Source organism: Larus michahellis, chromosome Z, assembly GCF_964199755.1.
Source record: "Larus michahellis chromosome Z, bLarMic1.1, whole genome shotgun sequence".
NCBI lineage: Eukaryota > Metazoa > Chordata > Aves > Charadriiformes > Laridae > Larus > Larus michahellis.
This window is the reverse complement of record NC_133930.1, coordinates 12,051,285-12,071,263: the sequence shown is the minus strand read 5'-3', so window position 1 is coordinate 12,071,263 and position 19,979 is coordinate 12,051,285. Positions and strand designations below refer to the sequence as shown.

Genomic DNA, 19,979 nt, shown 5'->3' with positions numbered 1-19,979 from the left:
TCTGCAGGGGTACCCATGGGGACAGAAGCTGCCTCAAAGTGGGAGCGGAGGCGGTTTTTAAAAAATGATGACCACAGCTGACAATACTTTTATTTTTTTATATGTGAGAAGCTGGTTTTGTTTGCCCTGGGGGTCCATGCTGCAGCCGGAGGACGCCATCATGGGGCAGATGAAGCTGCGTCCTCACAGGATGGGGACAAGCTGGGCAGGATCTTTCTTTTTGGGGTGCGTTTGCGTATGAAGACGTTTCTGCCCACCCTGTGGGAAGCAGAGAATTCCTGTGGGATGACCTGCAGACACAACCTACTGGGGACTGTCCCTAAATGCCCCCCAAATTGCCCTGAGCAGCTGCTGGATGCCCCTGGCCAGGGCAAACCCCTAGCCAGGAGGCATTGGCATCCTGGCTGCAAACCCACGCTGTGGGGTTCCCAGGGCTGGTCCCGTCACGCAGGGGGATGCTTGTCCTCAGGGGTCCCGGGAAGGGCCCCTCTGTGGCATCGCTGTTCCCCATGTCCCCCCACTACCTTGTGGCTTTCCAGTCCTCCTCCAGGGACCCGACGGCTTCGCGCAGCAGCCACATGGTTGTCAGCGTCTCCTTCCCGCCTGTGTCCACGAAGCACTGCCCCGCGAAGGCGGCGGTGGCATCTGGGGAAAGAGCTTGCTGGGGTGTTCAAAGGGGATGCACCAGCACTTGCTGGCTGCCTCCCCTTCCCCGAGGTCCTCCCGGCCACAGCGTGTTTCCGCTCCAACATCCACATGCCCACCCAACCCACGCTGGGGGGGGTCCTGCCCTTCCCCAGCAGCTCCCCTGGGTGAGCCAGGCTCTGCAGCACCGCATCCTCTGGATGCTAACAGGGTCCGGACCCACCATGGGCACCTGGGGCTGCCCAACAGGGATGGCTGCAAAGACTCTGGGTGAGAAGGGGCTGCCTCGCAAGAGCCCAGCGCTGCCCATTAGCCCCACGGCCGGGCAGACACGGTTGCCTCCCTCTGCTCAGCTGCACCAAAGCATCACCCATCAGAACTTACAGCAGAGGAAAAATCCTGCTGACTACCTGTGTGGCTCCCAGTGCCCCCGTGGGGCTGACCCTGGGTGTCCCAGCACTTACTGGAAAACTTATCCCAGCGCACGGTGAAGGCAAAGGTGGGCCAGCCCCCCTCGCCAGGCTGCTGCTGGGCGCCCGTCAGGGGGGAGGCGCGGGCGCAGACGCCGGCGAGGGTGACCTGCGTGAGGTATTTCCCCTGGAAGACCCCGTCGTCCCTCACTGCTGAAATCTCCATCAGCGAGTCCTGCTCGTTCTTCCACAGCCCACTGAGCTGGCACTGAAGGGACACGGCCATGGGCCCTCTGCTCCTGCCCGTGGTGCAGAGGGTGACCCCATCCCTCCCACCGCCCCACGGCCAGAGCCACGAGCCCTGCTGCGAGTGTGACAGTGGAGCACAGCTCCCCTTGTCCCCACTTTGGTGAAATGCTCCCCCAGGTGCTGCCAGCTGCTGAGCGTCTCGTGCAGCCTGGACAGCATGTCCCAGCCCAGCGGTGTGCACGGGGGCCCTGGGCACAGAGCCCAGGGGAAGGGAATGCCCTGCACGTGGTACCCCCGGGCACAGATCCCATGGGAAAGGATGCCCTGTGCATGCTGCCCTGGGAACAGATCCCCTAGGAGGGGATGCCTGTGCCTGGTACGACTGGGCATGGACTCTGTAGGGGGGGGGATGCCCCATGCAGAGTGTCCTGGGCATAGATCCCATGGGAGGGGATGCCCTGTGCACCGTACCCCCAGGCAGAGACCCCGTGGGAAGGGATACCCCATGCAAGGTACCCCAGGGCACAGACCCTGCAGGAAGCCCCATGCATGGTGCCCCTGTGGGAGCAAAGCTTTGTGGAGATGGTGACTCTGAGGCTGGGGGTAACCCACAGACACCTTGCCTGTTGCCTGGACTAGGGGCTTGGAAAACTCTCCTGTTTGTCCCAGCCTAAGATGGCATTTAAGAGGGGATCCCCTGGGCTGCTCACACTGTATCCCAGTGCCACATCTGCCACGTCCCCATCCCTACCCATCCCTGTACCTTCCTCTCCGCAGGGGTGACGCATGCCACCAGGGCCAGGGCAAGGACCAGGGCGAAAGTGCTGCTTCCCATGGCTGTGGGGATGAGAAGTGCCCGGCACGGCTCCCTCCCAGCCCCACACCCCAAGCCCCTTTTATAGGGCTGTAACCGGAGCCCCACAGGCACCGGGCTGGCAGCTGTGGGGTGGGTGACTGGGTGGCAGGGTGCCCGGGACAGGATAGGCGAGGTGAGGAGGTCTGTGTGACCTGGGCAGTGCTGGAGGAACGTGGGGATGAGCACGGCTGAGCAGAGAAGTGGGGGCGCAGGGACGATTTGGACATCCACGATCCAAGAGGCTCTGCCAGCCCTTTCCTTGCTCCACAACGGAGTCCTCGGGGTGGCCGCAGCCTGGCACTGCCACCGTCCCAGTGCTGCCATCCAAACATGGTGTTGCAGCAAGCACAGCCCGACCAGCTCTTCTCCACTGCACTGAAGGGTGGTGTGTCTGCCCACGGGAGTTCGTCCTCATGGCAGTCCCCTCCTGCGTTAACAAGTTTCTGCTGCTGTTTCTAAGCTGTTATTCTGCCTGTGCTGTTTTTTCCCTGGGTCTGGGAGCTGTGGCTGTCGCTGCAGCGGGAGCTCTTGGGCACTGCAGAATTAATCCCACTTCTCATTGCAGAAGGGCTTTTCTGGAAGATATGTAGATAGTAAAATTTGCTTGTCCCTGTGGAGGGGATGCCCTGTGCACGGTGCTTCCATGCACAGACCCCGTGGGAGGTGGTGCCACATGCGTGGTGCTTTGAGGCTGGGCAGGGTACAGCTGGCTACGTGTCCGGGTGAACATGTCAGTGCTGATGCTGCAGGGGACAGCAGAGCTGGCACCTGGCTGTGTCCAGTTCAGGAGGGATCTCTCTGGCCCCTGCCCTGCACAGGGGATGAGAATCTGCTTCAAGCATCCTCCAGAGACACATCTGCCGCAGGCTTGAAGACAGCAGGAGGGCCACTCTCCTCTTCCCGGGAAGCGGGATGTGGTGATGCCCATGTGCAAATTGCACTTTGGTTTTAATTGCAGAATTATAGTAGCTACCTTCAGCTCCCATCCCATGGACTTCCTCCAAAAGCTCTTGTGGTCCCTGCACCACTCTCCCTTGCCTGCTGCCCAGCTGGCTCCCAGCACCCATGCCCAGGGCTCAGCTCCCCCCAGGGTCTCCATGCTGCACCCATGGGTGCAGCCCCAGCACAGAGCAGGGACGGAGAAGTGCCCTGCAGCCCTACTCTGCCCAGGGCTCACCCACTGGCTTTCCAGTCATCCTTGAGGCTGCCAACCTCATCTTGCATGGTCCTCTGTGTTTCCTTCCTGTCCTTGACCGCAAAGCGCTGGCCCATGGAGGTGGTGGTGGTCTGTGGCCCGTGAAGGGGTAGGAGATGGGAGAAGGAGCTGCGATGGGGGTTTCCCTCTCAGGCAGACAGCTTGCCAGTTTGTGAGTGGGGAAGGCTGCTTGCGGGTGGGGGATGTCTCCCTCCCCAGCCTCTTGTCCTGCTGGGACTGCGGACATGACACTAGAAGGGAGTTGGGATACGTAGGGCAGGGGGGATGAGCCTGGCTGAGCCTGCGTCCAGCTCTGCCCCACCTCATCCTGGGCAGGACCTGCCTGGACAAGAGCCAGCAGTGGGGACTGGGAGGTGTCACCAGCCATGCAGCTCTGGTGTTGGGGATGGGGGAGCTCTGGGGACACCACAGGGAGGCTGGGAAAGGAGAAGTTCCTGAAGCTCCTGAAAAGCTCCAATTGATGGTAAAGCTGAATGTAGGTTGGCTCTTATGATTCATGCAGTGCTGGGACCCCTGCAGCAGTGACAGCCTGATCTCATTCCTTGTGAGCATCATGGTCATGTAGTAGAAGATGGTGACATTGCCTTTTCCATTCACAGCCCTGGTGGTCATCTTGGAGCCCAGGTCATTGATCCAGCACCCGCTTAGCATGCACGGGAGTGGAGGGGACTCAGTGTTGGTGCTATGGCACAGCCTAGGTGCAGGCAGGGTGGCAGCAGTGGACATCCCCAGGAACCTCAGAGGGGAAGCTAGACAAGTCACAGGTCCCCCATCCACCCAAGGGGATGTTCTGCCAAGTGCGATGAGCTCAGCCATGGGTTGGGGAGGCAGGTCACCTCTGGGAGAGTGCCCCAGCTCCAAGCCAGCACCAGAAAGGGCTGGGGACCTAAGGCGATCCTCCACCCTCCCAGGATGACAGTCTGCACTCAGCAAGGCTGCAGCCAGAGCTGGGCCAAGGGGAGACGCAGAGGACCAGAGCAGGGTGTGCAGTTCCCACCAGGGGGCTGTCAGGAGTAACGACCAAGCAGAAGTGGCAGAGGGGACAGAACTATGAGACTTCATTTATAAGTGAAGCTATAGGCTTTAAAATCAAATTTTTTTTTTTTTGTCATCTCTGCAGTGTTGCTGGGAACCAGCCTGTGCCCGTGCACATACCCAGAGCAACCAGCTGTGGAGTTTCTGGGTGAGTCCCTGGCTCCACCTGCTTGGGTGGAACAACAGCTGGATTGAGACAAACGCTAGGCACTGTGATGTTCGGTGTTGAGACATTTGTAAACAGTCAGCAGGAAGTCCCCACAGAAATGGTCATCTAGGACAGCGTTCTGCATGTGATTAAGACCTGTAAGTGCTGTTTCCCATGTAGCTGAGATAAGCAGTGGCAATGGGTCATGCGTACTCTAGCACATGGCCAACAGCCAGACGAGAGCTGAGCAGGGAGCAGTCTGGGGAGTCTCACCTGAGCCCAATGGAGGTGCTGCTGCAAGGACCCCTGCAATGAAGACCCTTTCTCCATCCAGAGAGTGACCGGCTGATGCCCCACGTGAGCATTACCTGATGCCAAGATCCCAATAAGTTAGTTTTTCTGTTTTCAACTGATGCACTACCTCCTGCACAACATAGACACGGCAGCAGCGACAACGCTGCCTGTGACTGCAAGGTGCCTCCCGCCTTCCCCAGCTCCCCATGCCTCTGAAGGTGTTCACGGTGCATGAATGACCATGACCAAGGCTTACCATGCAGTGGCAATGGCTGGTTGTCCTCCCAGAGGGAGGGCCGCAGCAGGGCTGAAGGGGTCTCTGCTGTCTCATGTCTGCTGTGCCGATGAGCCCGAGCTGGAAGGAGGCAAATAGCAACGGGTTTGTGGCTCAGAGAGGCAGAGCAGACATGAGCGCTATGGGCAGGTCTTGAAGCTGGATAAAATGCAGTGCTGATGAATGCCCAACACCCACAGGGAAGCATCCTCAGCCACAGACCCCCTCCAGACACCTGCAGGCACCCCGGCACGCTGTATGCTATCACCCGCCACTCCAAAACCCGAGATGCTGGATGTGTCATGGCCTTGCTGATTGCCCTGATATAAGGACTGCCCTTGCAAACAGCCCTGCTGGCCCATGCCCGCTGCATTTCTCATTGGTACTGTGGCTGCCTGCGAGGGTTTGCAGAGTGCTCAAAGCGTGGTCAGCACGGCCACCTTGCCGGAGCACCCCAGGACTGCTGCACAGCCTCTGGGGAGCCCTCCCTCGGGGAGATGCTGACATGAAGGCAATAATGAAGTCAGCGGAATGCATGCAGTAAGGCTGCAGGCTTAGTGGGACCCCCCCCACCTCAGAGCTGGCCACAGCTGGGGGTGAGACCAGCCCCCTGCTGCCCTCTTTCCTAATTCTCAGGTTCCTCTATTGCCGGTAAAAGGCTACACAGACCAAAGGACATTGTAGCAGCGGGCTGGTGCAAAGGCATTCTGCTCAGAAAGGCTGTAAGGCAACTGAAAAAGCTGGAGAAATTCCAGGGAGGCACAGAGAAAGAAAGGGCAGCATCGCTGCAGAAGCAGAAGATGGACTGAAGAGAGAAAAAACATGAAAAGCAAACTGCATGCAAGTCTGCAACAAGACCAGCTAAAACACAGAGGCAGTAGAAAACTTGCTAAACCCACGGACGCTGTTAGCAGAGCTCTCCCATGGCATTCATGGCAGGAAAACTAGGGGAGCAGTGGGAGGTGGCATCCCCACAAGCCCCCTCCTGCCTTTAGGCTGCCCAAATCCCAGGCGAGGTGCGGCGCGGGGTGTGCAGCACCGCCTGGCTTTATTTTGAGACTGGACACAGCACGAGGGTCAAGTTTCAGGTTCAGACCCGGAGCTGATTTTCCTGGAAATCATTTCAGCTGGGAGGGGTGACTCAGGCAGCACCTCCCCTGCTCATTACAGTCACACAGCCCAGCAGGCAGGCGTTTGGCACTGGGTTTGCTGGACGTCCCCTTTCCAGTAAATCACACACATTTCCCTAAGAAGAGTTCTGGGACTCGGTGTGCTGCAGCTACCCGTGCTGTACTGCAAGTATGGAGCACAGGAATACAGGCATAGACGAGACCCTGCACCATCCTCTGTGAGGGCTTCCTCAGAGCCCAGGGGCTCTCACCTAGCTTTTTGGGGTTCAGAAGCATCCCCCATCTTACCCTGCCACCACGCTGGCCTGGCACTGAGCAGGGAAGAGCTAGTGCTGACCTGTGCCCGGTGTCAGAGGATGACTTTGGGGATGCACCAACCCATTTAGTGCACTGTCAGCAAGTTTGCTGATGACACAAAGCTGGGGGGGGAGGGGTGGCCGACACACCAGAAGGCTGTGCCGCCATTCAGCGAGACCTGGACAGGCTGGAGAGTTGGGAAGAGAGGAACCTTATGAAATTCAATAAGGACAATTGTAGGGTGCTGCAGCTGGGGAGGAATAACCCCCTGCACCAGTAGAGGTTGGGGGCTGACCTGCTGGAGAGCAGCTCTGTGGAAAGAGACCTGGGAGTCCTGGTGGACAACAGGATGGCCGTGAGCTAGTAATGTGCCCTTGTGGCCAAGAAGGCAATGGCATCCTGGGGTGCATCAAGAAGAGTGTGGCCAGCAGGTCGAGGGAGGTCATCCTCCCCCTCTCCTCTGCCCTGGTGAGGCCACAGCTGGAGTACTGTGTCCAGTTCTGGGCTCCTCAGTTCAAGAGCGACAGGGAACTGCTGGAGGGGGTGCAGCAAAGAGCCACGAAGAGGATTAGGGGATTGGAACACCTCTCTTATGAAGAAAGGCTGAGGGACTTGTGTCTCTTCAGTCTGGAAAAAAGGCGACTGAGGGGTGACCTTATCAACGCTTATAAATACTTAAAGGGTGGGTGTCAGGAGGATGGGGCCAGGCTCTTTTCAGTGGTGCCCGGGGACAGGACAAGAGGTAATGGACACAAACTTGAGCATAGGAAGTTCCACCTAAACATGAGGAGGAACTTCTTTCCTTTGAGGGTGGCAGAGCCCTGGAACAGGCTGCCCAGAGAGGTGGTGGAGTCTCCAACTCTGGAGACATTCAAAACCCACCTGGACACGTTCCTGTGCAACCTGCTCTGGGTGACCCTGCTTTTGCAGGGGGTTGGACTAGATGATGTCCAGAGGTCCCTTCCAACCCCTACAATTCTGTGATTCTGTGATTTAGGTTGGAAAAGGGGCTTTCTTGGGGCCAGTCTCTTCTTGGGGTAATGGAGTGAGAGTTTCATTCTGCACCCACCACAGTGCTTTAGCCCACCTTTCCCAGGACACATCCACAGACTACACAAAGTTGGATTTAAAGGCAAACAACTTTATTTAGCTTTTTAGACTATCTTCACCAAGCCCTGATGCTGGTACATGCAGATGGGTCCCCTGGTCTCCCAACCCCAACTGAAGCGAGAGGCTTCTCCACCGTCCTTTCAGCCCGTCCGAGTGAAGATGTTGTGACCAGTCCTGTGGGGAAGAAGCAGCCCATCGGTGCCCGGCCGGCAGTGGAGCAGGGTTCCCAACCAGGCCACGTGTCCCATGGCTCACCTGGTGGCTTTCCAGTCGCTGGGCAGGGAGTCGACCTTCTCCCGCAGCAGCCAGATGGACTGCAGGACCTCCTCCCCACCGTCCCCAGCAAAGCCCTGGCCCGCGAAGACAGCTGTGGAGTCTAGGGGAGTGGTGGCTGTTAGCGTCCCAGCGGGACCTCGGCTGCTTTTGGGACAAGGGGTTTAATGCTCATGGAGCCCAAATGGGTCCTGATGGTTGCAGGGAAATGCTCCATGGCAGAGTTGCTGTCAAAGCAACTCTCGATGCTGCCTAACCTGAACAGGGTTTCAGGAGGTGTCTCGCTGTCTGCAGACACCATCCTGAGTGGGGAGAGATCAGGGAAGGACCGACTGGGGCAGGAGAGGGGAGAGAGTGATTGCAGTGGGCACTGGGAGCCTCATCTCCCCTCCCCATCCCACCACCCCATCCAGGCACGGCTGCCACTGCAGCTACTGACCAGAAAACTTCCAGTTGACGGTGAAGCCGAAGGTGCACTGCCCGTCCTCATCCAAGTGCTGGGAGCCAAGGAGGGGGGATGGCTCGATGGGTTTCTGGGCGCTTGACACAGCAGTGTGGTACTCGCCGGTGAAGTTGCCTTGGCTGTCGACTGCATCCACATGCATCTTGGAGCCCAGCTCGTTCTCCCACCAGCCGGTCAGGTCACACTGCTGGGAGATGAGCAGAAATGTCCCCAGGGGCTGCCTGCACACAGCCCCTACCCCTGTCCCATGGGCTGAGACCCCTGCTGGTGCCTCCCTGATGACCACAGGGTGCTGGCACTCACCTTGCCATTCCTTGCAGGGCGTTTCTGCTTGTGACTCAGCCCCCACTTGGTGTTGGTCACCTTTGCCTCCTTTGCACTGTCCTCTTCCCCCTTGGGGATCTCGGATGCTTGGCAGAGGAACTTGGAAAAGAAAGAAAACACAGGGGCAAGCTATAGGCAGCGTCACAGCAGGGTGTCTCCAGAGCCCGGCGAGTGCCCAGGCACCTTTTTTTAAAAGACATGATTTATAAAATGAATGACATCTCAGCCGTGTCAGGAGTGCCAAAAGCTGGGGTAGGCTGAGCAGAAGGGGAGAGGTGAAAAGACAAGGTGGGAGCTAAAGGCAGGAGCCCCAGACAAGTAGGAACACAGGCAGGACCCCTGCTTCAGCCCTGCCAGGTGAGTTGTGCGACCCCAGGACGCGTCTGCCTGTGCATGTGGGGATGTGTGCTGTGCTCGGCACCAGTGTGTGGCACGAGTGGGGAGCCCACGGGGATGGGCAGAGCCCTCAGGTTCATGGTGGGCTCCTGCACAGCCAGACCCCTGCAGAATTCCACCTGCAAGGCTCCGGCTCCAGCTCCAGGCACTGTCCTGTCCCACACTGCACCTCCGCGGGCAGGGGCAAGCCACCCACTGGGACAGGGACCCCAGGTTACCACTGCCCCAATTCCTCTGCAGGTCCCCCGGCGGGGATCCCCCCTGCGCCGGGGAAGGGATCCTCATGCACATCCCTCCCGGGGTCATGGACAACCCCGGAGCATCCTACCCGCCTCGTAGCACCTCCCTCGCCAGGAATTCCCGTCAGCGTCCCCCCTCCTCGGGCAGGGAGTCCCCCTGCTGCCGGCGATACCCTGCGGGAGTGGGTCTCCCACGCGTGTCCCTCCCCAGACCCCGGCACCCCCACGCGTGTCCCCGCTCCCCACCTGGCTCCCAGCCGCCGCCGCGGCCAGCGCAGCCCCGGCGGGCAAGGCGAGGGCGGTGAGGAGGCGGTGGCTCATCGGGCGGCTGCGGCGAAACGGAATCTCGCCGCGCCGGGGCTGCTCTACCCTTTATAGCGCGGCTCGGACCGACCCAGCGCTTCCTTCCCGGAAAGTCGCGGGTGGCACAGGCGGGAGGGACGGTGGCAGAGATGAGGTTGGGGACAGGGCGGAGGTGACAGAGATGGGCATAGGGATGGGCACAGGGAGGAGTACAGGGATGGGACGAGGATGGGGACAGGGATGGGGACGGGGATGGACAGAGGGTGGAGATGGGGACCGGGATGGAGACAGAGATAGGGTTGTCGACAGGGATGGGGGTGGGCACAGGCATGGGGCTGGGGAAGTAGGCAGGGCTGACTGGGGCTCCCCACTGACATAGCCCAGCCTGGGAGTCCCTGGCCCAGGTCCCACTGTCACCTGGCTGAGGGCTGTACCTGGGCTTCACCTCAGCCCTACAGGAACGCCTGCACCCCAAACTGCCCCCTGGTCACTGCAGGGGAAGGACAGAAGGACGGGGAGTCATGAGGGCAGGGCAAGGTTATGTGTGCAGGGACGGCTGGTGATCTGCAGTGGCCCCAGGGATTTGGCAGACAGAGGAAACAAACCTGCCCTAAGAGCAACAGGAAAACCTCAGCACATTGCAGGCCAGAGCGGGGTCCTGGGGCAGGAGCAGAGTGAGAGTAAAAGGCCAATGAACGTGAAGGCAGGATGAGGCCATGTTGGGCTGTTGCTGCAGGGGAGCAGGACAGCTGAAGCATCAAGACAGAGCCCCGTGGGTAGTGGGCCAGGATGGGGGATGTTTGGAGCAGCAAACAAATGCAGCTTGAGGGGCGGTGGCAGTGACGCTACAGTGCTGGCTTCCTGGAAACACTTTTGCTTTCTCTTTCTGTTCCCCTGTTCAGGAAACAGGCTGCGTACATCATCTCCTGTCCCATGGGCTGCCTTCTCAGGGGACCCCAACAGACAGGGAATTTGCAGACATCGGGGTGATGAAAGGACAAAAATGACAACTGACTCCCTGGGGGTCCCGCATGGTTCGTGGTCGCCCCGTGTCCCTTGGTGGGCTCTCCCCACCAGGTCTCCCAGCCTCATCCTCCCACCCCTGCTGGGGTCCGGAGGCTTCAATCTCACAGACCATTTGGAGAAGCATTTGGGAACTCCCTCATGCTGCTGGTGACAGCCACAGCAAGCATTTGGGGAGCATGAGAACAAGCCCAGGGTAGTCAGGGCAGTGCCAAGGATGTCAGTGTGTAACAGGGCTGTGCTGAGGGGCTGTGTGGAGAAGGCAGGGGTGAGGATGAGGGTGCAGGGGTAAGGATGAAGATGCAGGGGTGAGGATGAGAGTGTGGGGGTGAGGAAAAGATTGCAGGTGTGAGGAGGAGGATGCAGGGGTGAGGATGAAGATGCAGGGATAAGGATGAGGAGGTTGGCGTTGAGGATGAGATTGCAGATGTGTTGAGGATGCAGGGATGAGGATGAAGATGCAAGAGTGGCTTTTGATCAAAAGATGAATGACCAGGTATATCGATCAGTTGACCTTGGCTGGTGCAGGCATACCCTGGATAGGCTCTGGTCCGTGCACTCTCCTGGAGCTGTTGGGGGTGAGAGCAGCCCCAGAGCCCAACAGGGAAGGAGGGAATGGAGCAGAAGCTGAGGAAGGCTGGGGAAAGGTGGGCACACTGCAAGAGGAAGAGGATGGTGGACAGGCCCTGAAACTTTCCTGGGGCACTCTGTGCTCACTGCCCCAAAGTCCCTGCCCCATCCAACAGCTTCTTCCCCCGGCAGCCCTGCAGCCCCTACGCAGCATCCTCCTTCCATCCCTTTGTGCCTCTCCCTGCCCGCATAGCTCCTCCCCGAGGTGCGCAGGGACACCCGCATTAGGAGCTGTGCATTACCGATTAGGGAATTTATGAGTTAGAAACTTCGGAAGTTGCTGAAGTGATGAATTAGTGAGTTCATGTCTTAGATGAGTCTGTGCAAAGTGTACTAGGCCTTTGTTTCATGTGTGTGTTTTTTTTTCTTTCTTAATGAGCTGACAAAATAATGTTTAATGTACAGGTGACATTGTCATGTGCGTGTGAGCATCCGAAAGGAGTCTTATCTTGTTCCACCCTCTGGCTGATGGGGTGACAGCCAGGTAGTGGGAAATACACGCAAATGTACAAATATACAGCACGGATCCCTCCAGTATCTGGCCTTCGCCACACAGTTTGTACAGTAGCTGTCCCTGGAGCCCCAGGTTTCTCCCCTGGTCCGTCCAATATGGAGCCTGGACTTTGGACCATCCCAACAGCCCAGGCTCCCAGCTCCTGACCATTGTCCCCTCTGTGGGGGCTGGCACCTAGCCCTGTCCCATATGTGCACCCAGGAACAAACCCCCCACCCAGAGAGTAGCTGGAAATGCAGTTTAACAGGAAGATGGAGCAGAGTGGGGTGCACAGGTGCAGGCTGAGGCCAGGCGGGTGTGCTGGCTTGCCTGCATGCAGCCTTCACCCTGACCCCCGGACATGGGACATCCCGCTGCTTCATGCCAGGGATGCTGCCTGGGGACGCTCACCCCATGGCCCCTGTGGGTGCCCCAAATGGGTGCACGGGCAAGAACGCACCTGCCAGAGCCCAAGGCCATATCTGGGAAGTGGGAAGTTACAGAAGAAAAAGGCAGAGTTTGTGAGAATGAAGTACCACCCACTGTAGGAGAAGACCAGGTTTGAGACCAGCTGAGGAGCCTAAAGGCACACGAGTCCATGGGACCTGATGGGATTCATCTGCGGGTCCTGAGGGAACCGGCAGATGAAGGTGCTAAGCCACTATCCATCATATTTGAGAAATTGTGTCAGTCTGGTGAAGTTCCCAGTGACTGGAAAAGGGGAAACATAACCCCTATTTTTAAAAAGGGAAAAAAGGAAGACCCAGGGAACTACAGGCCAGCCAGTATCACCTCTGTGCCTGACAAAATCATGGAGCAGATCCTCCTGGAAACTCTGCAAAGGCACATGGAAAATAAGGCAACAGCCAACATGGCTTCATTAAGGGGAAACCATGCCTGACAAATTTGGTGGCCTTCTGTGACAGGGTTACAGCGTTGGTGGATAAGGGAACAGAAACAGACAGCATCTACCCGGACTTGAGCAAAGCGTTTGACACTGTCCTGCACAACATCCTTGTCTCTAAATTGGAAAGATGTGGATTTGGCAGATGGACCACTCAGTGGATAAGGAACTGGCTGGATGGCTGCACTCAAAGAGCTGTGGTCAACAGCTTGGTGCCCAAGTGACGACCAGTGGTGAGTGGCATTCCTCAGGTTTGGTACTAGGACTGGTACTATTTAACATCTTTGTTGGCGACATGGATGTTGGGATTTAGTGCATTCTCAGTAAGTTTGCTGATGACACCAAGCTGTGTGGAGCAGCCAATACACTGGAGGGAAGGGACGCCATCCAGAGGGACCTGGACAGGCTTGAGAGGTGGGCCTGTGCGAACCTCACAAAGTTCAGCAAGGCCAAGTGCAAGGTCCTACACCTGGGTTGGGGCAATCCCAAGCGACAATACAGACTGGGCGGAAAATGGCTTGAGAGCAGCCGGAAGCGAGGGAGGTGATTCTGCCCCTCTACTCCGCTCTGGTGAGACCCCACATGGAGTACTGCGTCCAGCTCTGGACCCCCCAACATAAGAAGGACACGGACCTGTTGTAGCAAGTCCAGAGGAGGGCCACAAAGATGATCAGAGGGTTAGAGCATCACTGCTATAAGGACAGGCTGAGAGAGCTGGGGTTGTTCAGCCTGGAGAAAAGAACACCTTGCAGCAGCTTTCCAGTACCTGAAGGGGGCCTGTAAGAAAGCTGAAGAGGGACTGTATACAAGAGCATGTAGTGATAGGATGAGGAGTAATGGTTTCAAACTGGAACAGGGTAGACTTAGATTAGATATTAGGAAGAAATTCTTTACTGTGAGGTTGGTGAGGCACTGGAACAGGTTGCCCAGGGAAGCTGTGGATGCCCCATCCCTGGAGGTCTTCAAGATGAGGTTAGATGGGGCTTTGAGCAGCCTGGTCTAGTGGGAGGTGTCCCTGCCCAGGGCAGGCGGGTTGGAACTAGATGAGCTTTAAGGTCCCTTCCAACCCAACACATTCTATGATTCTATGATTTAAGTTCCCTTCCATCCTACAACATTCTACGATTCTATGATTACCCAGCTGCTGTACCCGCTTTGTCCCCCAGCCCTCCCAGCCCCTTCAAACACCAGCCACTGCCTGCCCCCCACCTCAACCTGCCCACGGCCACAGAGTGGCTTCTTGCACCCCAGGGACATGTGGGGCACGGCTCTCTGACAGGCAGATAAAGGTTTATTCAGCTCCATGTGCAGGGGCAAGAAGTTTTGGGAAGGTTCCCCACCAGCAGGCTGCTGGGGGGCACTGGGAGGAAGTAGGACAGGGCAAGGGTGTGCTTCCTGGCCAGGATGCTGGGAGCAGGTGGGAGCCCAGCCTGGATACAGGGCAGCGGAGATCCTCAGGCATGCAGGTGGGACAGCAGGGTGCAGGAAGCTCCAGTCCTCGCCCCACCCCATCACTTGATGCGCGTGAAGATGGAGGTGCCAACCCTGTGGGGAAGCCTTGTCAGCAGAAGGGGAGAGAAGGCGGTGGTGGGAGGGCAGGTTCAGGGCTCACCTGGTGGCTTTCCAGACATCCCTGCGGGATGGGACCTCTTCCCGCAGGAGCCACGTGGTCTCCAGTGTCTCCTTCCCACGGCGGTCCACAAAGCACTGGCCCACAAAAGCAGTCATGGAGTCTGGCGGGGTTCAAGGAGGGCACAGGGGGCTCAGAGCCGGTGGCTTCAGTCACGGGAACTTGGGCCACCTGATCCCGGCAGACAGACAGACACCCCCTGCCCCATATCCTGGACAGAGAGATGGACCTGCCTGCCACATTGCCCAGATGGGTCACCTCAGTATCGTCTGGACAGATAGATGGGCACCACCCCTGCCACTTCCCTTGGACAGGCAGAGGGACACCCCCAACACATCTCCCAGACAGACAGACACCCTGGCCACCCACCCCAGACAGACATCACATGCCATGGCCGGAGCGAGTGCATGTGTCCTGTCCGTGGCCACAGCCAGGGTTTCTTGGTGCCACGGGGGGTGTGGGGGACCAGCCAGGGGACACCCCACTGCCAGCCTGGGCCGGGGATGGCCGGCTGTCCCGGGATGCTGTGCTGGGTACCCCTGTACCTGCGAACTGCCACTGCACGGTGAAGCCAAAGGTGGGCTGCCCCTTGTCACTGGAGTGCTGCTGGGCCCCTTGCAGGGGTGACACCAGGATCTGCTTGTTGGTGGCTGCCACAGCGGTGTGGTAGGAGCCCGAGAAGGTCCCGGATGCATCCAGGGCTGAGAGGGTCATGTTGGAGCCCAGCTCATTCCTCCACAGGCCCTGCAGGTCACACTGGGGACCGGGGGGCTTTGCTGGCACCTTAGGCAATGCCGAGCCATGGCCCCCCTCTCCAGCTTGCCTGGGCAGTGGGACACATGCCTCCTGTATCTCAAGCTGGCACGGCCCCTTCGCACGGCAGCTGGCACTGGTGGCATGGGCACCAGCTGGGCCAGCACCTCTCCCTCCTGTGGCAGCACAGGGCGGAACTGGGAGATGCCGGGTAACCCCTGTACCAGAGGCGGGTGACCAACACTACCCCAGGGACAGCACAGCCGGAGCTGGTAGCCCCCTTGGCCACACACCCTGTGCCCTGGGGTGGCACAGCAGGAGCACACCGCTCCTCGGGCACGAACACTGTGTGCGGGGACGGCACAGCATGGCACGGCACAGTGGAAGCATGCAACCCCCTCAGCCATGCACACTGTGCCTCAGGGGTGGCACGGCACGGCACGGCACGGCACGGAACAGCACAGCACAGCGTGGCACAGCACGGCATGGCACAGCACGGCATGGTGCTACACAGCATGGTATGGCACAGTGGAAGCATGCAACCCCCTCAGCCATGCACACTGTGCCTCAGGAGTGGCATGGCACGGCATGGCACGGCATGGCACAGCACAGCACGGCGTAGCATGGAACAGCACAGCACAGCATGGCACAGCATGGCATGGCACAGCACGGCATGGTGCTACACAGCATGGTATGGCACAGTGGAAGCATGCAACCCCCTCAGCCATGCACACTGTGCCTCAGGAGTGGCACGGCATGGCACAACACGGCATGGCACGGAACAGCACAGCACAGCGTGGCACAGCACGGCACGGCACAGCACAGCACAGCACAACACCCTGTGACAAAGCACAGCGTGGCACAGCACAGCACGGCATGCCATGGCATGGCACGGCACGGCCAGGGCATGCAGCCCCTCATCCAGTCACCCTGCACCCTGGGGACAGCATGGCATGGCACAGCATGGCATGGCAGGAGCAGGTAGCCCCCCCAGCCAGGCACTGTCCCCAGGCTGCCCTTACCTTCCTGGCGGCAGCCGCACAGGGGGTGAGCAGGGCCATGGCGAGCAGGAGGCAGCAGCTGAGGCTCCCCATGGCGGCGGCGGTGGCTGTGCCTTGTGCCCGCTCGGCCCCTTTTATAGCGGAGGGGGCTGAGGCCAGGCAGCGGCCGCCCACGCCGGGCCTCCTGCCAAAAACCACCCCGGTGGGAAACGGGCCACTGCCCACCGCGGTGGACTGAGCGAGGTCCTGCTTCCCCTCCTGTGGGAGCATGGCAGGGTGGTGGGGGCTGCGGCGGAGGGTCACGGCAAGGGACGCACACCAAGCCTCGGGGAGGGCGACAGGAGAGGCCATGGGATGCCACGGAGGGGGTGTCGAGGGAATATGGGCACTGAGTCATGACATGACAGGAGCCTGGTGGGTGTTTGTGGCAAAGCTTTATTGGGAGAACCAGGTGGTGGGGCAGGGGGGGGCACCACACCGCGGCAATGCCCAGTGCTGCTGCTGGCCCAGGAACCCTGTTGCTGCCACCATCACTCCTTCTGCGAGGAGGGCAGGCGGGTGAAGATGTTGATGCCGACCCTGCGGGGACACAGAGGGAGGAGACGTGAGGGTGGGAAATGCACCCTTGCACAGGGCAAACGCACCCTCCTGGTGCCGAATGCCCAGCCAGCCCCATCCCACCCCCCAGCAGCATTTGCACCTTGTTGTGCCCCCCGGGGAGGTCGTGCATGAGTCCCTCATCCTTGGTCACCCCAACACTGGCTGCAGGTCTGCCGGACACTGAGCACCGCAGGATGGGAGACGCCCCTAACCCCCCAGGGATGCGCAGGGGACCTGAGCGGGGCAGGGACAGGGGGCTCACCTGGTGGCTTTCCAGTCGTCATTGATGTTGTCCACACGGGACCGCAGGAGCCACATGGTCTTCAAAACCTCCTTTCCATTCTCATCCACGAAGCACTGGCCCGTGAAGACGGTGACGGAGTCTGCAGGGACAGGGTGGGAGGTGGAAGGGAGCATGGCCGGGGTGGCAGATCAGTGCTGAGCCGTGGCCCTGAAGCCCGCCCCAGGCAGGGGAGAGTAGACCCCGGCTACCCTCCAGAGGCACAGCAGTGACAGGTAAGGTGGGCAGGAGGGGTCAGAGAGATGGACGTCTCACATAGAGATGGGGAAACACCAGTGGGCTTCATCCCCCAGCCCATCCTCTGTTCCCTGGGACTGGGAGGTGACAGCAGCCAAGGAGCTCTGGGACCAAGGATGGGAGAGCATCAGGGAAAACAACAGGGGACGGGAGACAGCACTGGGGATGGGGGAACATCAGGAACCCTGATGAGGAAAGTAGAGGATCATGAGGGACATCACAGGGGAGGGCAGAATAGCATCAGGGACACCAGAGGGGAGGGCAGGGGAGGTCTGGGGACACCAGAGGCAGGGGAGAGGGAGCTCTGGGGACACCACGGGGAGGCTGGGAAAGGAGAAGCACCTGAAAAGCTCCAATTGACTGTGAACCCAAAGGTGGGCTGGCCCTTGTTGTTTGTGCGATGCTGTGACCCCTGCAGCGGTGACAGCTGGATCTCATTTCTCGTGGCAGTCACGGCCGTGTGGTAGCTGCCAGTGAAATCGCCTTTTCCGTTCACAGCCCCGATGGTCATGTTGGAGCCCAGGTCGTTGACCCAACGCCCGCTCAGCACACACTGCTGAGTGGAGGGGACACAGCATTGGTGTCAGCGCACAGTGCAGGAGCGGGCAGGGTGGCTCCGGGCACCCCCGGTAGCTGCAGCCCCCCTGCCCACCCTCTTCATCCCAGCCCTGCCCTTACCTTTCTCGCAGAGAAGCCAGGAGCCACCAGGGCCAGGCTGAGCATCAGGAGGAAGGGAGTCGCTTGCACCATCTCTGCAGCGGGCAGGCAGCCGGCGTACCTGGGGATGCGCTCCTCGACGGGCTCTGCCGATGTGCCTGCTCCCTCGCCTTTTTATTGCTGCCAGGGTGGACGGTGGGAGCTCCAGCCAGGGGCTTGTGCAATCTGGGTGTTTCTGAACTTGCAGTTCCCGGCAGCGATTCACAGAAGTGCCTACCGAAAACCTTCCTCCTTGCTCATACTTCCTTGGCACCTCTCAGGCCAGCCCTGGCTCCGGCAGGTCAGTGGCTGCCAGGACAGATTGCTCAACCAGGGAAAACCCCTCTCAGGGGATGTTGTCCCTTCCGCCCTCGGTTTGCCACCCCACCGCTGTGCCCAGGGGCACACAGGGGTTCCAAGGAGCGTGAACCCCAATGCACCTGCAGCACACAGCCTCACCCCGCTCCCCCTCACCAAGCATCCTCATGCAAACCCACCCAGCACCAGGCTCATTCCAGGGCTCTGATTTATCCCCCTTCCCCGCCGGGTACTGAAGCAGCCGCAGATCTGACTACAAAGCACTAGGTCTCCTCTCACCAGGGCTGGCAGGAAGGTTTGCTGCTGTTTTTACAAGCTGGCTTTTGTTGGAAGGAAACTATTTCATTTACAAAAAACCAAACATTCCCCGAATGTCTTGGACATCACATTTTAATACTGACAAAAATCGTATTTACGTAGGGATTCTTAGGTAACTTTAAGTACGGTTTATGTAATTCCTCTTACATTATAGTTGTTGCTGTCTGGGGATGCTGAAGTGGCTTGGTTCACACCATATTTTCTCCCCCATTCCTCAGTGATTTTCAAGGCAGTCTCCTAAAATACATGTGTTTTAATTGCCCCAGTCATGACAGCAAGAGCTCATGGAGACCCACGTACCGGAAAATGCTTCTTTTCTTAAAAGGGAGACAAGGCAATTCTTGGCAACATCTCAGAAATGCTTCCCGAATTTCGTTTCCCTTTAATCTCACATTTGAGCCCCAGTTTCTCTCCAACAGTAAAATTAATCATTACCCAGGCTGGGGAGCGCCGCGTTGCTACTGCCGCCATCTCAACGCCCCCGTATCTTCTCTGCGGGAGCCCCACATCTCTCTCACATCTCTGCCCGCAGTGAGCTGGCTGCCCACAGGGAATTCATGCCCTGGGTATTTGCTTCCCTCTGTCTTAGAAATTAATTGCAGGGCAAGGTTTGTTTTCCCATATAGCTGCTGTTTGCTTTGTCTGGTTTTTCAGCAGGCAGGCGCCGCTTGGAGTGCGGCGGCGGTGTGTGATAACAAGCACGGTCAGTCTGGGAAAGTTGCAGGGGGCAAGAGGGGCAGCTGTCACCCCCTTGCCATCACCTTGGTTCAGGGAGCTCCCTCAGGGACCTCACGGACACTCGTGGACATGGGGGTGGGCAACACAAGGCCTCCACACTGGCACCACTACTCATGGCAACCCACAGCTCATTCGTAGCTGCATGTTTATTTTAGCATCACACAAACAATATTGGTGCTATCTGCCCATAACCTCTATCTTTCCTATGTATAACAACCCCTAGCCCAGCGACTTATCTTGTAGGTGCTGGGATCAGCTTGGTGCTCAAGGAGGTGGATTTGCTGACCAGCCTCAGCCGAGTCAAAAATCATAGAATCACAGAATGTTCTTGGTTAGAAGGGACCTTAAAGTTCATCTTGTTCCAACCCCCTGCCATGGGCAGGGACACGTCCCACTGGACCAGATTGCTCAAAGGCCCATCCAGCCTGGCCTTGAACACCTCCAGGGATGGGACAACAAGCAAAATAAAATCATAGAATCATGGAATGTGTTGGGTTGGAAGGGACCTTTAAAGGTCACCTAGTCCAACCCCCCTGCAGCGAGCAGGGACATCTTTAACTAGATCAGGTCGCTCAGAGCCTCATCCAGCCTGGCCTTGAATGTCTCCGGTGATGGGGCCTCCACCACCTCCATAAAACAAGCAAAAGTGCAGGGCTGTCTCCGTGGGGTTTGCAC

At 58.7% G+C, this 19,979-nt stretch overlaps 4 protein-coding genes across 8 annotated transcripts; all 4 read right to left on the bottom strand.

Moving 5' to 3' along the window:
• Window positions 1–70: 70 nt before the first annotated feature.
• Window positions 71–2,171, bottom strand: LOC141735930 (avidin-like). The gene is made up of 4 exons (XM_074569418.1): window positions 2,068–2,171; window positions 1,110–1,323; window positions 525–645; window positions 71–258 (listed from the first exon to the last, which is right to left on the bottom strand). The coding sequence occupies exons 1-4, from the start codon at window positions 2,137–2,139 to the stop codon at window positions 159–161; spliced, it is 507 nt and encodes a 168-aa protein (XP_074425519.1). The 5' UTR covers window positions 2,140–2,171; the 3' UTR covers window positions 71–158.
• A 5,505-nt stretch (window positions 2,172–7,676) lies between these two features.
• On the bottom strand, window positions 7,677–9,742 carry LOC141735929 (avidin-like). Of its 3 annotated transcripts, none has more exons than XM_074569414.1 (5): window positions 9,606–9,742; window positions 8,704–8,823; window positions 8,377–8,587; window positions 7,920–8,040; window positions 7,677–7,838 (listed from the first exon to the last, which is right to left on the bottom strand). In XM_074569414.1, the coding sequence occupies exons 1-5, from the start codon at window positions 9,678–9,680 to the stop codon at window positions 7,805–7,807; spliced, it is 561 nt and encodes a 186-aa protein (XP_074425515.1). In that variant the 5' UTR covers window positions 9,681–9,742; the 3' UTR covers window positions 7,677–7,804. The 3 variants fall into 3 exon arrangements, with proteins under 3 accessions (XP_074425515.1, XP_074425517.1, XP_074425518.1); XM_074569416.1 differs by having other exon boundaries at window positions 7,685–7,838; window positions 8,377–8,584; XM_074569417.1 differs by lacking the exon at window positions 7,920–8,040 and having other exon boundaries at window positions 7,685–7,838.
• A 4,274-nt stretch (window positions 9,743–14,016) lies between these two features.
• On the bottom strand, window positions 14,017–16,214 carry LOC141736173 (avidin-like). 2 transcript variants are annotated; one of them, XM_074569960.1, is made up of 4 exons: window positions 16,118–16,214; window positions 14,888–15,098; window positions 14,325–14,445; window positions 14,017–14,257 (listed from the first exon to the last, which is right to left on the bottom strand). In XM_074569960.1, exons 1-4 carry the CDS (start codon window positions 16,187–16,189, stop codon window positions 14,224–14,226), a joined length of 438 nt encoding a protein of 145 aa, XP_074426061.1. In that variant the 5' UTR covers window positions 16,190–16,214; the 3' UTR covers window positions 14,017–14,223. The 2 variants fall into 2 exon arrangements, with proteins under 2 accessions (XP_074426061.1, XP_074426060.1); XM_074569959.1 differs by lacking the exons at window positions 14,017–14,257; window positions 14,325–14,445 and having other exon boundaries at window positions 14,687–15,098.
• Window positions 16,215–16,515: 301 nt separating this feature from the next.
• LOC141735904 (avidin-like) lies at window positions 16,516–18,050 on the bottom strand. Of its 2 annotated transcripts, none has more exons than XM_074569367.1 (4): window positions 17,913–18,050; window positions 17,577–17,790; window positions 16,959–17,079; window positions 16,516–16,675 (listed from the first exon to the last, which is right to left on the bottom strand). In XM_074569367.1, the coding sequence occupies exons 1-4, from the start codon at window positions 17,982–17,984 to the stop codon at window positions 16,627–16,629; spliced, it is 456 nt and encodes a 151-aa protein (XP_074425468.1). In that variant the 5' UTR covers window positions 17,985–18,050; the 3' UTR covers window positions 16,516–16,626. The 2 variants fall into 2 exon arrangements, with proteins under 2 accessions (XP_074425468.1, XP_074425469.1); XM_074569368.1 differs by having other exon boundaries at window positions 17,577–17,787.
• Between the last annotated feature and the right edge of the window lie 1,929 nt (window positions 18,051–19,979).

Coding starts and splice junctions, on each gene's coding strand:
- LOC141735929 (XM_074569414.1), bottom strand. CDS start 9,680: ATGAGCCACCGCCTCCTCACCGCCCTCGCCTTGCCCGCCGGGGCTGCG. Junction 8,588..8,703: donor GCCCTGCAAGGAATGGCAAG/GTGAGTGCCAGC, acceptor CTCATCTCCCAG/CAGTGTGACCTGACCGGCTG. Junction 8,041..8,376: donor CGTCAACTGGAAGTTTTCTG/GTCAGTAGCTGC, acceptor CCACTCCCCTAG/ACTCCACAGCTGTCTTCGCG.
- LOC141735904 (XM_074569367.1), bottom strand. CDS start 17,984: ATGGTGCAAGCGACTCCCTTCCTCCTGATGCTCAGCCTGGCCCTGGTG. Junction 17,791..17,912: donor CTGGCTTCTCTGCGAGAAAG/GTAAGGGCAGGG, acceptor CCCTCCACTCAG/CAGTGTGTGCTGAGCGGGCG. Junction 17,080..17,576: donor AGTCAATTGGAGCTTTTCAG/GTGCTTCTCCTT, acceptor CTGTCCCTGCAG/ACTCCGTCACCGTCTTCACG.
- LOC141735930 (XM_074569418.1), bottom strand. CDS start 2,139: ATGGGAAGCAGCACTTTCGCCCTGGTCCTTGCCCTGGCCCTGGTGGCA. Junction 1,324..2,067: donor TCACCCCTGCGGAGAGGAAG/GTACAGGGATGG, acceptor GTGTCCCTTCAG/TGCCAGCTCAGTGGGCTGTG. Junction 646..1,109: donor GCGCTGGGATAAGTTTTCCA/GTAAGTGCTGGG, acceptor CTCTTTCCCCAG/ATGCCACCGCCGCCTTCGCG.
- LOC141736173 (XM_074569959.1), bottom strand. CDS start 16,189: ATGGGGAGCCTCAGCTGCTGCCTCCTGCTCGCCATGGCCCTGCTCACC. Junction 15,099..16,117: donor GTGCGGCTGCCGCCAGGAAG/GTAAGGGCAGCC, acceptor CCCGGTCCCCAG/TGTGACCTGCAGGGCCTGTG.